Source organism: Ailuropoda melanoleuca, chromosome 2, assembly GCF_002007445.2.
Source record: "Ailuropoda melanoleuca isolate Jingjing chromosome 2, ASM200744v2, whole genome shotgun sequence".
Lineage (NCBI taxonomy): Eukaryota > Metazoa > Chordata > Mammalia > Carnivora > Ursidae > Ailuropoda > Ailuropoda melanoleuca.
The window spans coordinates 123,758,467-123,776,370 of record NC_048219.1 but is presented as its reverse complement, the minus strand read 5'-3'; the positions used below and the strand labels follow the sequence as shown (position 1 = coordinate 123,776,370).

The window sequence follows — 17,904 nt, the reverse complement described above, 5'->3', positions numbered from 1 at the left end:
CCTCCTCGAGCACCGCGCGCGCCCGGACCCAGCCACCGCTAACGCTAGAAGCTGCTTACCCCAACCCACCCACCCCACCCTACCCCGGGCAGCCTCAGGTTTGTGGGGCGTACGTAACTCGGGCGGAGGGGGTGAAGGTGGCAGGCCCCAACTGCCCCGCCCCCTACGGGGTGAGGTGGTCTAAGCTCGGGAAGCTGGGACACGGTTCTCTTCCCTTCCCCGGGGAAAGTTGGTGGAGTTTTCCCAGCGGAGGCGCAGAAACTTCCTCCGTCCCCCTCCCCCCCCTCCATGCAGGCGACGCCGACTGAGGCTGAGGCTGGGGGCGAATCGCCGCAGAGCTGCGTGTCGGCAGCGCACTCTGATTGGACAGTGGGGAAGCCTGTCAGCTTATTGGCCCCGCTGATTCCGCCCCGTAGCGCAGGGCAGCCTTTAACCTTTGGCCCGAGCGGGCGCCAGCCACTCAGATCGCTTCTTGTTGGTATGTGTAGCGGCAGTGGCCGCCGGCCGAGCAGTCTGAGCCCGACGATGAGGCCGGGGACGGGAGCGGAACGTGGAGGCCTCATGGTGAGTGAAATGGAGAGCCATCCTCCCTCTCGGGGTCCCGGGGACGGGGAGCGGAGATTGTCCGGCTCAAGCCTCTGCTCCAGCTCTTGGGTCTCTGCTGACGGCTTCCTGAGGAGACGGCCCTCGGTAAGGGATCGGTGGAGCAGGGGGAAAGCGGCACAATGAAAAACGAAGTCAGAGAGGCAGGAAGCTTTTTCCAAAAGGAGAAGAAGATAAGAGTGGACGAAGAAAGAGCTCGAGATGGTGGGCTATGTAACGAGGAAGAGAAATGGAGAGCGGGGATGCACAAAGGGAAGGATGTGGGTCCCTGGAAGTTCCCATTGGGCTTGGCCTAGACAGATACGCGGTGGAGGTGCTGGGCCTTGGGCGGGGTGAGCGTTTTGGAGAGGTAGGCCCGCTGTAGCAGGGAGGGGGGGGCGGAAACTTGATTATATAGACTTTGAAAGAGGCTGCTAAAATCTGTTTTCACCAGTAGTAGTGGTGTCTGCAAAGGGGTACAGCTGGGAAGATTGACGGGATAATTACCTGGTTTTAAGACTTGGAACAATAGGCATACGGGTAAAGAAATAGTTGTCTTTTAAAAGGGAATTAAGATGGATGTATTAGTCGTTTGTATTTAGGGTCTCTGAGTGATAGACCTTAGTCTGAATTTTTTTTTTTGGCGGAAGTAATTTTACTTGTGTTGAAGATTCTATTAGGAAATAATATGTTCCTATGTTAGGAGTTAAGTGTCCCTGGGTACGCATATTGTTTGTGTTAAAGACCAGCTCTTATCTGAATTAATTTGGTAAATTCTTGTTCGAAGTTTAAAATTAAACATAAATTTTAGAATAGTTACCGTTAAGACCTTAACTAGCTATCTTCTGTGTGAAACAGAACGAAGTTGTGGTTTCTTCACCCATAACAGTTTTTAAATTGGTTTTAACATTCATGTTCCCCAAGTTTAGTAAGCTAACTAGTAACTGATTAAAGCAGCCTGCTTTAAAAAATAAAATCTGTACTCTAGCAGTCCAGTAATTATTTTAACTTTTCCCGGTTGTTCTGTAATTTGATCACTTGCAAGCTCATTATAAATACTGGTGGGTGGTGCATTTTCTTTAAGACAAAGTATAAGCTGACCCAATAATTGAGTCACACATTGGTCTAATATTAAGCCATTGCACATAACCGATTTGTTGAAATGAGATTTTTGAGAAGCATTTGTTCTTACTTGCTAATTTTTAAATTGTCCCTGTTTTTCAGATGGGGCACCCTGGCATGCATTATGCCCCAATGGGAATGCACCCTATGGGTCAGAGAGCCAATATGCCTCCTGTACCTCACGGAATGATGCCGCAAATGATGCCCCCTATGGGAGGGCCGCCAATGGGACAAGTAAGAATGTTTTTGTTTTATTTTGTATTTGTTTGTTTATTTTTGCCTGTGGTATCATTGTGTCAAGGTTTCAAAATCTGGGCCAGTATTTGTAGCTGTTTAAGGATTAGTTTATGTCAAAATAATATTGTCAAATAAGTCAAATGTTGAGTCATGACACTAATCAAATTTTGAATGTAAGGAAAAGCCTTCTGTATAAAAGATTTATTTTCTACCACAACAAAACTAGGAGTTCTTTTTTCAAGTAACTGTATATATAGTCTTTTTAGTTTCATAACTTTCTTTTTCCAAGTATGTCAGTTGAAGTTAATGTTTGAAGAGTGAATATTATTTTATAGGTCAACATAATTTATGTCCGTGGACCACATAAATGCCTAGAATCTAAAAATAGCAATTGTTTAGGTCTTTGCCTTAGAGTAAAGTTTATTCCTGAAATAGCTGCTTCTTCTGTATGTGTGTGTGCGTGTGCGCAGTGGGGGTAGAGCAGGGAGATTCTACTCTAATTTGGTTCTTCATAGGACAGTGCCAAATAGGTGGTTTATTTTCCACTTACACTATTTTGTTTCTGTTTTGGTTTTAAATGCTTATTGCTTCTGCACTCCTGCTTTTGAGCTGTCCCTTTCATCCCCAGCATAAATTGTAAATGGACATTTTGTGGGAGTGATTTAGATCAAAAGGTTTTAATGCTGACTCAGTGAATTCAGTAGAACTGAGTTCCTAGAGAAGCATCCAAGAAAGGTAACAGGTTCAGTTACCATGAATAATTTTATGCCCCCTGTCAGGTTCTGTAATACACATATTCTTTGGTGGCTGAGGTTTTTCCATTTGAGTATCTCAATAAATCATCAAAAATTTAGGCTGATAAAATATGTTGGAAAGCCAGTCAATTAGGTATGGTCTTTTTGCTAATTAATACTGTTTATGTTGATAATCACTTAAACCTTGATATTTTAAGTTATTGGTGAAATTGTAGTGGAGAAAGGAGCTTGCTTTGTGTCTTTCTCTTTTAACCTTAGGAGTAGAAGGGCTTAATGTCAAGTGATTTTCTTCTTTTTTATTTGTAATGTAGCCCTTAATTTTGTATAAAAATCTTTACTCAAAGACACCAGGCCCAAAAGATTCTGCCTGTAGGAGTTTTTGGGGGTTTTTTGGTTGGTTTTTTTTTTTTTTTTTAAGAACCATTTATTCTGTTGTTCTAGAATAACACAAGTTTTAAAACTCCCTTAGGTGATGGAGAAACAACTCTGATTCCTCTTCTGTTTCTTTCCATCTCTAAGCAGCAAGGAGCTCTTCTGGTTTTCTTAGTAGAGCTGCTCTAACTAGATAATGAGCTTTAAAAAATATTTATTCTTTAAATGCTCTGGTTCTTATTTAAAATTAGTTTCTTTCCACAGAAAGATAAAATAAAACAATTTGCTACTGCCAGATGCTTCTCTCTTTTCTGGGGCCTTCTGTTTCCATTGGGCCAATCAAGGTAAGTTTTGCAAGGGATTGACCTGCTTACCCTTGCTGTAATGGTGCTATTGCACTACCAAACCAAGACACCAGCTAGTCATTTCTAGTAAAATGCAGATTTTATTTATTTTTTTTTAAGTACTTTTGTGTATCTCATTGACATAAGCTGGTCACAGTTGCTTTATGGCCCTTTCTCTTTAGCTATATCAGTGACCATCTTCCTAGTAAGATTACTTGCTGTTTGGTACACATCTGTTCAAATACTCTGAATTTTACCTTGTGGTTTTCTTCTTTTTTCCTAGACCAGTGTATGCCATGTACCTTTAAGTGTAGCTGACTATTTGGATGTTTAAAAGTCTTTCTCCCTGTTGGCTCCTGTTAGGATAATGAAGGAGTGACTTAAGAGTCCAGCTCTTAGGGTCCCAAGAGAATCCCCATTGTTTTTCCTTAAAATTAGGTTGTCTCTTTTTTTCCTCTTAATATCTAACTTATATGGGGCCCAAATCTTGGTAAAACTAATTCTTACTTGAGCTTTGGTAACAGACTGGGAGGGCATAGATAATTTAAATATACTCAGGTAATCTAGAAATCTAATTTAAAGCCCTGTAAGCAACTTGCTTAAAAATGAAAGTTAACGATTAGCAAAATTATCTTTTTTCTGTCTACCCACTCTGAGGTATTAATGGTCAGAAGTTAATGAGAAACAGTAGAATGCCTATTACAATTCACTGTGTTGACACAAAGTTGGTAGGGTTCTGCCATTCAATTTTAAAAAATCAGTTTACACATTTTTTAGACTTTGGTACTGAAGGTTATGGAACCTTCATGTATATCACCTAGTTCACATTAATATCTCATTCTAGGACCAGCTGAAAATGAAAATTGGTGCCAGTCTCATTTGCTAAATGATTCCAGTCTTACTGGAGTGTTACTGAACGTGACATGAAATTTTAAAACTTGTTTGTAAAATAAATGCAGACTGGACAGAATAACAACATGCAGAAGCCAGAGTCAGAATTTTTCTGCATCAAGTTATTTATTTAAAAGAGCATTACGGTTTTCTGAAGGAGTTTTTTGTTTGTTTTTATTCAGGAGATAACCTGTGCCCTTTTTAGAATTCAGGCTGAATCTGTTACTACTAAGAAATAGATTTCAAGTTTATCTCGGTTATCTATCGTATAGGTTAAATTTGCCTCTTACAATATGTTCATATGGGAAGGTTGTCCTTCTACTTTTACAGGGTTACAGAATCTTACATTTGAAAGGGACCTTGAAAGTTGTATAGACTTTAATATGGAAATTAAATAATGGTTTATCACTGGCTAAAAAACCATTATTAATAAAGTAATTTCCGTGCTTGGTGGCAATACTCAAAAGTTTGCAGTAGAGATTTGCCTTAAGATGTGATTGTATGTGAGGCCATTTTCTATTTACGTAGTAATGTTTTGCTTTTAAAAGGTTTTCACATCTTATTCATTTTTGTTGTTCTTTCTACACAAATGACATTCAAGTCCTACCTTTATCACAGGTGATTTTGCCTTCACGGAAAGCCATCTCTTAGGTGGCTCTTTCTTTTTTTGATTTTTAATTTTTCTTTTAATGAGAAAAGTAGAGTAAAAGACTTAAGGTCTCTTTCAGCTTTAACAACCTATGGTTCAGTTCAGATCATTTGATAAGAATAGGTGATATGTATGAGATTTTATGGGTTGACATGGACATAAAAACAGAATTCTTTTAGTAATGCCTCCCTAATTCTAATCATTCAGTACTTTTTTGCCTTTGTTCAATAAATTGATAAATGAATGCTTTTCACAAATGAGTTTGATTTTCTTGTTCTTAAAATGCAAGTGAGGCAGGCTTTAACAGACCTTGAGTTTATTCGTCCTGCCATCTGGACCCAAGTAGTTACACTCCCATGCCCAGGATACTTTTAACAACTTTTGAGCTGGTTTTGTTGCTTCAGGCCTGCCCCCTCAAATTCTTTTAGATTTCAGCATGTTGTCTCCTTGCCCAAGAACCTCCAGTGTTTTTCTATACCTATGGCATAATGTCTAAATTCCACAATTTAACTTTAAAGAATCTCCCAGAGTACAACTCAGTGCATGATTCTGAGCTGCATGTCTTTACACTCCCTAATTTGAACCCAGGCTGATCTTTTTATGATATCTTGAGTGATTGTATTAGTTCATGACTGAGCTTGTGCTGTTCATGCTCTCCTGCCCACAGCTCACTACCACCATGAACTTTCCTTTACTTATCTAAGTTCTGCCATTTCAAGTTCTGCCTTCTCCCGGAGATCAGCATACTTGCCCAGCATACACCTCCCCTTCAAATTATTAAAATAAAATCCTATGAAATCTGCCTGTAACTCTATTTTACTTATTTTGGGACTTAGTTTTGATTTGTTTTGTTTAATGGTGTATTTGCTCTGTCTTTCCAGCACGTAATAGACTGTAAGCTCTCAGAGGGCAGGGCCTGTCTTTTGTACTTTTTAAGAAGTCCACAGGTGCTGAACACAGTTCTTGGCACAGCATGGGTGCTCAGTAAAATACTTGTTGAATGAATGAAACAAAAACATGTTCTTTACTATATTATAGGCTATGAAGATACATGTGACTATTTTCAGTGGTTACTTGTGACTTTACACTGTTACAACTTAGTTCTTATTTTTAGTGTTTGCTTCTTCATAGTTTTTTCATTCGATAAAAATGGAAGATAAAATATAATAATTTTTGGTGAATAAAGCAAAAATACATGTTTCCATTTATTTTAAATTTTAGGCAAATGTATTTCTATCTGTCTGTGATGGTCTTTTTAAGAAGTTTTACCACAAAATTTCCCATGCCCTCGGGGGAAGTGATGATTTGGAATAGAGGCCTTCCAGAGAAATCCAAAGTGTTGGTATCTTAGATTTCTCTGACTGACTTGATTTGACCAATTGATGTGTTCCTGTTGCGTTTGAATTACCATTATTTTGGGTATTTACAGAATCCATGCCATTGAATTGGACATTAGTAAGTGACAAAAAGACTTTTTTCCCCTTATTTGTTCATAGTTCTTGAATCTCAGTAACTTTCTGTGTGCATTTGCATTATCCAGGCAAGTACTTACTAAAAAATAGATTGACCCAGACCTAATGTGTTTGTGTAACTTAATAAGAGCCTGTGTATGTAGTTAGATTTTGACAGATTTATTAATGGTACTATTTTCTTTAGATAGCATTTCAGTTGAATATGAACTCATCTGTTTAAAAACTTTAGCTACTGTAGTGTTTCTGAGTCTGGAGAGTATTGGAGAGATCTAAGAAGACAATATAAGTGTAGAAGAATGAACTGTATTCCTCTCCTCCTTTGAGATTCACAGGGCACAGTATTTTCTAAAGATGCTGAGAAGTTTCGCAGAAGCCTTTTATTTTAAAACTGTTTTTCTCAGTGTTTCTTGGTTGGTTTGTTTTTTAACCATCTTCCTCTCCCCCACTTCCCCAGGCTCCCTTACCACTCCTGTTATGTGTTTATTTTGTTTTGTCTATCACACTGCATGGAATTAAGATTGCATGGAATTAGCATTTTGGGAGAAATCCTGTATTGAAGCTGTTTTCCACTTAAGCCTGGTCTTTAGGAAGAAAAAGGCAACATCGAAATTAGTATTAACAGATACGATGAAGCACTGATAAAGCGCAACGAAGCTATTCATTAAGGAACACGATTAAAAAGGAAAGAACAGAACTCAACAGGTTAACAGGTTGATTTTTAATTGGGTTTGTTAGAAATACTGATGATGTGACTTAAAATCATCATAAAATTGTATCAGTAGCTAGTAAAGCTACCTGTGTATATCCTATAGCTCTGTACTAGGATGTTTGTTTTTAACTAGAGAAATGATTAGGCTAAATTGTGAAGGTTTTTAAGTAGGAATGAGTATATTACTGTCTCATATAGAAGTTGTTGGTCTTTCATTCTTATTCTTTTTTCCATACCTTCATATAACTTTTAGTCAGTAGGCATTTAAGTCTCTTGGCTGTGGTGTTAAGATGTATAATGTATATATCCTGCACTGAAAACTTACAGGCATTCCCCCTCGTGCCTGGCTGAACTTCATTTTCTCGTCTCCTAACTCCTGATTTGGCTGTCATGATGTTTGTAGACAGTTGGACGTTTTGTGGAGATGAATCCTTTATATTTCTTTTCTTTCTCTAGTCAGTAATCATACATTTCTTTTGCTTATTAATGAAAAGTTAATTGTAGTTAGTGGTAGTACCAAAGATAATGGTGTTTTGCATAATGGGCTTTAAAGAAAATCTCCTTCTAATTGCTGCTTTTTTACTTGGTACAATGCACTCAAAGTGGAAATCTGAATCTTCTCCAAATCTGAGTGATGCTGGTAGCTATGTCTTTTGAAAGACTAAATATGTCAGCAAGTGAGGACTGTTCTGAGTTGAAATATAATTTGCTTTATCTTCAGCTTTGGTTTTTTTTTTTCTTAAAACTTACTTGTTTTAGACTTAAAAAAACAAAGTTCTAGCTACAATACAAACAATTTTACTCATTAGGGCCTGATCTTCTGTGTGGGTTAAGACTTTTTAATTTATCTTTTGATTAGTGAATGAACATTAAGTTTCCGTTCAAAAACATGGGCTTTGGCATAGTTTCCTTGGCCATGTGATACAAGAAAATGGTTAATTCTCTGAAAGGTGATTTTTCAGTAATTTCAAGGTCATTATGTATTTATTAGCATATATTAAATATAATAGAAAATTTTTCTCTTGTATACAGAAATAAGAATTGGTCATAAAATTGTCTACTATAAGTATTTGAGTTTCTGCTATGTACATGTACCTGTCCTTTGCACTAGTAATATGTACATAAATGAGACATGCTCCTTATTCTAAAGGTGCTTACAATTGAGAAGAAACTAAAAAGTTAAGTTTCAGGTAAACAATATATAATGATTTAGCTAGATATAAAACTGAATTTAAAGGATTTGGAGTAGGAGATAATAACAGTCTTACGTTCCTCCATACTTGGGTCCTAGAGGGCTTGTGTTCAAAGGAAGGCTTAGGTGACTTTCTAGAGCAAGTTTTAAAGTCTAAATCTGTATGGCTTGAGACCTCACAGTTTGTGTGTATCCCTACTATGTTTAGAGCTTTTTAAAAATTAAAATTATAGTTTTATTTTCATTCAGCTCTTTTTTAAGTTTTTGTGTCATATATCCATACTCAGTTTTCCCTTTATATTTTCTTTGACCTCATTTAAGAAGTTTGGAGTTTAGTAAGAGACAGTGGGCTAAGTATCATTAATAATTAATAATTTAAACTATTTACTTGCCCTTTGGCATATAGTTTTTTTTTTCAGGGTTTCAGAGAACAGGGTTGTGATACCTAATCTGTTTTAGAAGGAATTAAAATTCTATCACTATCTTTGTGTTAGTTTGAGAGACCAATATACCTTACTGAACTTGATCCTTCTGACTCTGAAAAGAGGGTTGGCTAGAGGATGAATGTCTAATTTATAGGTTCAAGTAGTAAGGCCCAGGGAGTTACGTGAATTATCCAGTGACATTGCAGAGCCAGCACTAAATGTGATGCTTAAAATGGGATTGCCTTATTACATGTGTTGATTCCTACTAAAGATGATGGTTTCACATCATTTACTAGATGCCCTTAAAGAACCTAAGTGCCAATCTAATAATAGGGAATAGATGAGAGAAGGGACAATGAAGAGAAACTTCGATTATCTGAGTTGAAGGAGAGCCGCGGTGATAAAACAGCTGTCATTTATTGAGTATTGTTCTGTGCATTGCCCCATTTGATCCCTACAGCAGTGTTAACGGATGAGTGGTATTCTCCCCCATGTTACAGATAGGTTAAGTAAATTAGCCCAAGATCATGCAGCTGCTAAGTGACCAAGCTGGAATAGGATTTCTGATAGTTTCACTCTAGAGTGTGCTTAATAGCTGTACTGGACTGCTACCCTGTATAGCAGTATGAGATTACATCATTAAGTTAGTAACCCCCAAAAATCTGAAGGAATAGTGTATACTTCAACAATTCTAAACTATCCCGGTTGAGAGAATTTAGCAAACTAAATATTTTTGAATCCTGGCAATTAACTTACTAAATGGTAAGGTTCTTTTCCATGTGGAACAGTTTATGCAAATGTCTGCTTTTTGTTTATCTAAATGTTATATCAAAATGATAAATGTCTTGAGTTTATGTATAATTGTAATGAAAAGGAAGTAAGTTTAAATGATTGTCCCAAAATGTAACTACTGATTTTGGGTTGTTAAGGATGCTTTAAAGAGGAGTATTTCTGTTTATTTCTAATTGAATGAATATCTAGTTACATTCCGAGATGTAGTTTTTACAGTTGTTCAGTGATTAATTTTTTTGCATTCGTTCATAAGGTAAGTTGGTGGTGTAAAAGTGGTTTTTAAATACTAGACTTAATAGCCTCTGTGTACTTGTGGAATTTGACTTACGGAGGAACCAAGTAAAAAGGCAAGAATCAAACTTTTTAGATAAGTTGAAACTCAGATTTGCAGAAAAAATGGTTTTTTAAAATCAAATTTAAAAGTTAATGTTTAGACAAAAGATCCTTAGGTTGTGTGATTTCTTTCCAGCAGGAAAACCTTCAGGTAATAATTATGAAGAGAACTTTTGAAATGCCCATATGTGACGATCTTCACAATTGGGCTATTTTAGTTTTACGTTTTGTGCAACTTAACGTGTTGTAACATTGATGGAATTGCTTTTATTAGTTTACCTTTAGTTTTAAAAGTATCTAGTGAAGGGGCCCCTGGGTGGCTCAGTCGTTAAGCGTCTGCCTTCAGCTCAGGGCGTGATCCCAGAGTCCTGGGATCAAGCCCCACATCAGGCTCTCCCACTGGGAGCCTGCTTCTTTCTCTCCTACTCCCCCTGCCTGTGTTCCCTCTCGCTGGGTGTCTCTCTTTCCATCAAATAAATAAAATCTTTTAAAAAAAATAAAATAAAAATAAAAGTATCTAGTGAAAAAAGAAGCAGGCTTGTTTTACCTAACATTAGGAACTTTCCAAACTGGGATACTAAGGATGAGCAGATTATGCAATGCTCCCTAGTTTCTGTTTGTTTTTTATTTTCTTCATACTGGTATTCCTTCTGAGGACATCTTGAGAATTGGTTTAACTTCTATCATTAAAAGAATAGAAATATACATAGAAAAATTTATATAGTATACATAGAGAAATGGTTTGCAATTTATGAATAAAGTGTACCAAACAGTATATCTGAATTATTTTTTAGTTTTAAAGACTTCCAGAGTGTCCATAAAAAATTCAGATATTTAATGTTTTAGACAATTTAGCTTATGTCTCATATGTATGTGTTTTACCCTTCCCGTTTTCTCCCGTTTCCTAACAGCTAAAAATTTGTAATTGTAACACTTAATATATTTGCCAAAGTAGCTTAAATGGAAAATTTGTGAAGCTCTACATGGCTGTGATTTTATCACAGCTTCTCACTAAGCTCATATGAGCCACCACTTTGTAGCTTTAAGAATGATCTGCTTCTGGAATTTATAGTGGCATCACTGTAGCAACTGTGTTAAGAATTTTTTCCTTTAACTATTTTGAACCAATATCTTTGAACTTGAATGGTAAGACACTCCGTCATATTATGTGCCCTTAGAGAAAAAAAAAAAACCTAATGAAAAGTCTAAAATACTCTGCAGATAAAGCTGGGAGCCCAAGGAACTATTTCCTTCATGTGAAGCAAGAAGTAAACCTTCCATGCAAAAAAGTGAAGACAAAGTAACTTTTGAATGCCTCAACTTTGATTATTGGGCCAAGGAAGGGGAAAGTTACTTCTGAGGATTTGAACCACAAACCTCATAAGCTTGCAACCTGGATCAGTTTGGTATTAAAACAGAATAATAATGGATAACTTAGAAAATTTTAATGGTTTCGTATTGATGGTGCTGTCAAGTGACTGGCGTAAATCAACACAAAATCCTCTGAAAGAATTCAGATGGGTTGAAACATGTATCCCCGTATTATGCGTATCCTAGAATTAATGAATAAAGGAAATCATAACATTTCCACTAAGTAGATTCTTCAGGCTTTTGGAAACAGGTTTCTTGTGATGCTCAGGCCTTTGGAAGAGCTCTTAATTTGTCTAATTCTTGTAATAACTTCTCATAAGAGTGTAGCATTTTCCGTATGCATGTTTTTGTTCTTTGGTTTCATACTAGTATCACAGTTTTGGTTTAAAATTATATTGATCTATTTATTTTTAGATAATTCAGTTGTACATAATCTTTCCAATGTTTGTCCAGTTGAACAAGCCTAACTAGTTGATGCCCCTCAGAATTTAGAGATAGAGAGAATTGAGATATTTAACACTAAATCTCATTCACATAAGTTTCATAAATGTAAAACCCTATTTTGAAATAGAGTTGTGGCTCAGAATGCCAACCTCAGAATTTGGGGAATTGAAGGTGCCAAAGACCCAGACTCAGGTTTTACCTCTGGGGAAGACTTTTTGCCACTGTGCTTCATTGCCCTGGTATTTGGGCACTCCTCAGCCTTGACAAGTGTGGTCCCTTTAGGGTCAGTCCTCAGACTGCATGAAGAGAAGGGCTGGCAGGACTCCCTCAAAGCTGGGGTTTGGCGAGCCTGAATTCACTCTCCTCTGCTTCTATTGTTGCTGCAAAATCAACATTGACTGTTCATCATCTTTGTTTGAAATATGTAAAGAAAATCTACTTATAAAAGGCTTAGGTGATTTTATTTAGTTAAAAGGTAACTATAACCCCGGTAGCAATTAGAAGGTGAAGAAACAGTTGGGTTTTTTGAAGGAAAAACAAAAACAAAAAACGAAAACACTGAATCTCATTCTATAACCAGTTCTACGAGTTTTAGGCTAAACGCAAATTTTTGAGATGTTTTAAAATTTGAAGTGTGGGAAGAATAATTGAGAGAATTTTGTCAAACTATTTTCTTTATTGATTTTCAAATATTGTTTGCTTTAAGTGTCACTGGCCTTCTCTAGTCAATTCTTATTATTGTAAGGGTTTTTGTCCCTTGTTTTTTAAGTGGGATTTGATCACTGTCTAAACGAAGTCAGAGTATTTCAATTTGAAATTACATTCCTTTGTACTGCTACCATGTGGAAATGTTCTTTTGCATGATGGAGATTTTATTCCACTTTTTTTAATGTCTTTAATTCTTATGAGAAAATAATTTTTTCTCAAGTTTTCAAAGTTCAGTTTTTCAATTTAGTTTAGAATTCTAGTTTTTGGATATGTTACCAGCTTTGGATTTTACATATAGACCATTTTAAATACCAGGCTGTTTCCCCCTGTTGCTCACCATGCTTCCCCCCATAATCAGTTATCTAGTAACTTAAAAATTCACACCTACTTTGCTATTAGCCTAAAGTAAGATTTGTGAGGGTGTATCTGTTGGGAATAGAGAGAAGAGGGAACAAGCCTAGTTCTCATTTGATTGCTATGGTTTTTTCCCTTAATGTATAAATTATTTCTCTAATTCTTTTAGTCAGGGTAGTGGAGGCTTGTGCTTCTGTTTTCAAATTCTGTATCTTTTTTTTTTTTTTAACTGTTGTTACCACCATATATTCCAAATAGCAGTCACATATTTTCTGTCAAGTTCTTGTTTCATGATGTTTAAGCAATTTATTGAATATTTTAAGGAATAAAAAACCTTAGTTTGTTTTTTTAATCCATTAATACAGTGCTGCTTCATTTTAATGGTACTTTAGCCTGGTTTTGCTTTGTGAGTCAACTTTCCCAAATAACAAAATTCAGTGTGCAAGTGTTCTCATCTACTTTTAGTAGGCTTTATATGTTCCTGTTGCCCAATATGCTTGTTTCTATTTCTCCAAGTTTCATTTCATTTGAAACTGTTGAATACCTGGTTACCCTGTTCCAGTACTTACTGATTATTGTATACAATTTTTATTCCCCTCCATATTTTTGTTAGATTTGCTCATATTAAAATCAAAATCATAATATGGGGTTATACTACTATGGATGAGTATTGGGTCCAAATTCTTTGGAAATTTATGTTAATCTTCATGATTTTTATTCATACTTAGTGAAGATTCATTCATAGATTTGGATGGCAGTCATTGGTAGACTAGATTAACGTCCAAAACTAATATTTTCTTTCTTCAAATATTCATATGTGTGTGCTTTCTTAAGTTTTTCTTTTCAAGAGAGGACATGGATGATTTGTGTCTGATGTTTGTTTTTTACATATTTTTTATAGTCATTGAATTTTAAGCACCTTTGATCTTGAATTTTTTAAAGAGCCGGATTGCTGTTAATTTTTTTAATACAGATATTAATAGTCAAAGGTGAGAAATACAAAAAAATTGTCTTGCTCCAAAGAATGGAGAAAAACATGAGTGATGAGTTAAAAGGAAATTAATATTGTCAAAATCATATTGGAAATAACATAAGTAAACTTTTAAAGTTTGTTAAAAGTAATTTTAACTATACATATAAATTATGACAAATATTAGCTCATTGATAAAATACTTCATTCATTCAACAAGCACTTACTAAGCATACTATTCATATTGTATAGTGTTCACCGGGTTTAAGTCTTGAGTTGTACATTTTAGCTTTGATAACCAAATAGATTAATAAAGTTCTATTAAATGCTTTGGTTTTAAATAGTAACCTTTTTTTACTTTTATTCTAGATGCCCGGAATGATGTCTTCCGTAATGCCTGGAATGATGATGTCTCATATGTCTCAGGCTTCCATGCAGCCTGCCTTACCGGTAATCTAGTAAAAATAATTATTTTCTGTATGTTTTGACTACTTTTATATATGAAATAACATACTGGCTGTGTATTTTGTAGTCAATCATGTTAGCTTTTTAAGTGTGTCTTGAGTACTGTAATGCAAGATGGGAATTACAGTGGACTTTTAGGTTCTTGATGATAGACGTTCACATTTTTTCCTGTATTTATACATACGTCCTTAATTGCTAAGTTAATTCTACATTAAGAGTAGAATACTAAGAAGTATAATTTGTCAGCCAGCATTTTATTGGTCTGATTAGTATTCTGATCTTAAGAATAGAATTTTGCTTTGCTGAGTGTTAATTAAAAATTGTTGTATTATGGTTTAGTAATAGATCCTAGATTGGGAAATCAGAAGATTTTATTCTAAATTTACATTTCATGAGACTTCAGTGATGGCACATTACTTAAAAAAATCCTTTGACAGCCTTATCACCCTTACTGGATTGTATAGCAATACGTAAATTATTATGATATTCATATTAGCATAACTTATTTATTACCTGTAACCTAGTGGTTGTAATGAACATGCTCCACTGGGGTGGTAAGTTCGCAATGTCTTACCCAAAATCCTTAGGCCAAATATGTATTTTTAAATGTTTTAATATTAGGAAATAATACTTTGTATATTCTATATGTCATATAAAAATTTCTCTTGGGGTCTTGGACAGGGCCTTATATAATTTCAAACACAATATTTCTGTAGCAAAATTTATGGATATTCTCAGGGTGGGATAAATAGCTCATGTCATTCGGAGCAGATTTTGCAACTATAATGAGTATTGGTGTGAAAGTTGAGAAAACTTGGTTTTTAGAGCTTTTTCTGTATCAGAATTGTGGGTAAATAGTTGTGAATTTACATGTAACTGATGATCATATAAATAAACACTTAGATTAAAGTGCTTCCGTAGCCCCAGGTTAATGATGTTTTTACAACTCACAGCAAACTCAAGGAACTAAAACTGCTGAAACTTACTGAGAATCTTTTAGTCTGTGGCTTGAGAATTATACATACAGTGGACTCTGTGCTTTATGAGGAACTTATGTAAAATATAGTTTAAACAAGGTGAATATTACTAATTTCATATTTCTCTTACAGCCAGGAGTAAATAATATGGATGTAGCAGCAGGTATGTACACATTTATGGTGCTAAATATCAGACTTCATTTGGACAGAAGCTATCATAATAAGGAATAAAAGCAGTGTCACTTTGGGCTTTATGATTAGCTCCTGATTTTTTCCTTTTTTTTCTTTTTTCTTTTGTTTTAAGCAATGGGAAATAGGTATAACATTCATAATTAAGTCCATAAAAAATTACCATAATTTTAGGTCAGGAGTTCTGGGACCAGATTTAGTCTACAGTTATACTTTAACCCATACAATGTTTTTAATTTTATAATAAGTTGCTAACGTTTAAAGTCTTGGGCCATATGTAACAACTAGATTTATCTTTTTACACAAAGATTGAATTTACCTTGAAAAACTGGATTATCTGAATATTCATTGTTTACAGTGGTGCTTATCAACACAGTAGGTAATCAGAGAATATTTAAATGAAAAGTTCTGGTTGAGTCCCAGTTTGTACTCAGCAGACATTGTGGAAGGGGGTAGTAACTCCTTACTTTGGATATGGAGCATGTACTCTCATTAGCCTTCTGGACTGCTTCACAGTCTTTTCTGTTACCTGCTTGGTCCTTGTAGCCATTAGAGTTTGTAAGCCTTGTGATAATTTTTTTATCAGCCAGTTATTAATAACTGTTTTGACTAGTGTACCTTTCATATAGATCTGTAATGCCTCAGTTATCCATGAGTAAATAATGTTCCAGATAAATTGGTATTCCAGATGCTGAACTTTTTTTCCATGATTGTGCCAAAATGTTAGTTTGGTTTGGTTTGGTTGGTTTTTAGGGTGGGGAAGAGGGGCACAGGGAGAGGGACCGAGAAGGAATCTCAAGCAGGCTCCGCACCCAGGGTGGGGTCCTACACAGGGCTTAATCTCACGACCCTGAGGTCCAGAGTCAGACACTTAACTGACTGAGCCACCCAGGCACCTCTAAAACATATTTTGTTTTAAATATGGTTTGAAGCATTTAAAATGTACCATTTTCCTACAAGTTTATATGGGACATAATGGATCTTTTTAAGATGTTTCACAAATTTCTTCATTTAAGATGAAATGATGTTCTGAAATACCTAGTATAGTATTTTGCCTATTTAGATATCTAGAGGTGATTACTATTACCCTAAAGAATTCTGGAAAATTACCTTAAAATTTCTTCTTCTTTTTAATTGAAGTATAATTGACATACAGTATCCTGTTATCTTTAGGTGTACGACTTTGTGATTTGATAATTTTGTACATTACAAAATGATCCCCACAATAAGTCTAGTTATCTGTCACCATCCAAAGTTATTACTATGGCTATGTTTCTTTGCTTTACACTACCTTGCCTTGACTTATTTTATAACTGGAAGTTTGTATCTCTTAATCCTGTTCACCTGTTTTGCCCTCCCGTCTTCGGTAACCAACATTTTGTTTCCTGTATCCTGAGTCAGAAACACTCATAAAATTTCTTCTTATTACTTTTTAAATGCTTTGGTTCTACCAGTGATGTCCATAGTAGCTTCTTTTGATTGTTCTGTGTGTTTTATTGTTTTATTACCTTTTTACATATAGTTCTTGTTTTCTTTTTCACACATAGTTTTAGGTTACTAGTTTCTAAAGTTTAAAGCTTGTTCATTTGAACTTGGTGGCTAAAGGGCATTTATATCTAGAGGGGTATTGATAATAATTTAGGACAGTGCCATCTAATAGACTTTTATGCAGTGAAGGAAATGTTCTGTAATCTGTACTGTCCAATACAATACTTACTAGCCACATGTGATTACTGAGTACTTGAAATTGGCTAGTGCAAAGGAGGAACTGAATGTTTAAATTTTATTTAATCTTAATTAAAAATTTTAAACAAGGATGTGTGGTAGCTAATGGATATTGTATTGTACACCACAAGTCTGGAATTCATATAGTTGAAGGTGCCATGGATCTAAAGCATAGGATCTGAGGTCTGTGGCATTATTTTATTTCAGTAGTGTAGTAGAGAAAGGAATTGGCCAAGATAGACACCTATAATAACAAGAAGGGAAACAAAAGGCATAGATTGTGAATGCTTCTCCAATGGGATCCAAGTAAGTTTGCAGTTTAAAAGTTCAAAGTGCCACATAATTCTGAAAATGCTTTGCACCGTATATGTTTACTAGTAAAAAAGAGAGCATGTACATAATTCATATGGGACAGTCTTAGAATATTTAGTGTGACAAGATAAGGAGGAAGATATAGTATGAATACATATTTTAAAAATGTTCACTGGAGGAGACCCGTGATTTATCACATTGTAAATATTGTTCTTTTTTTTTTTAGGTACAACATCTGGTGCAGTAAGTACCTCTGGAACATAATTATTTCATTATACTTCTATAGCCTACAACATTGATCCTTATTTCACTTTAAAGATTATCTGCTAACTTGAATCTTGTTCCTTTCTTTTCTATGCCAAAGGTTGAAAAATTATTTGAATGATTTATCTTAAAATTTAATTTTGATGGGACTAAATGAGGAAAAAGAAATCAGATATACATCAGATTTTACAAAGATTTTAATTTCTCCCCTCCCAGTATAATTAGAAGGGAAACAGAACTTGTAGGTATA

General features: G+C 35.4%; 1 protein-coding gene across 9 annotated transcripts in view; it reads left to right on the top strand.

Annotated features, from left to right (window-relative positions):
- Positions 1-15: 15 nt before the first annotated feature.
- PRPF40A (pre-mRNA processing factor 40 homolog A) overlaps positions 16-17,904 on the top strand; it is a 59,475-nt gene continuing 41,586 nt past the window's right edge. The window contains exons 1-6 of one of the 9 annotated variants that reach the window (XM_034654583.1): positions 16-98; positions 295-690; positions 1,807-1,938; positions 14,092-14,172; positions 15,297-15,327; positions 17,617-17,633. In XM_034654583.1, the coding sequence (XP_034510474.1) occupies positions 481-690; positions 1,807-1,938; positions 14,092-14,172; positions 15,297-15,327; positions 17,617-17,633 (471 nt within the window). In that variant the 5' untranslated portion in view covers positions 16-98; positions 295-480. Of the gene's footprint in view, positions 691-1,806; positions 1,939-14,091; positions 14,173-15,296; positions 15,328-17,616; positions 17,634-17,904 lie in introns of all 9 variants that reach the window. The other 8 variants (XM_034654578.1, XM_034654580.1, XM_034654576.1 and 5 more) reach the window with 8 other exon arrangements.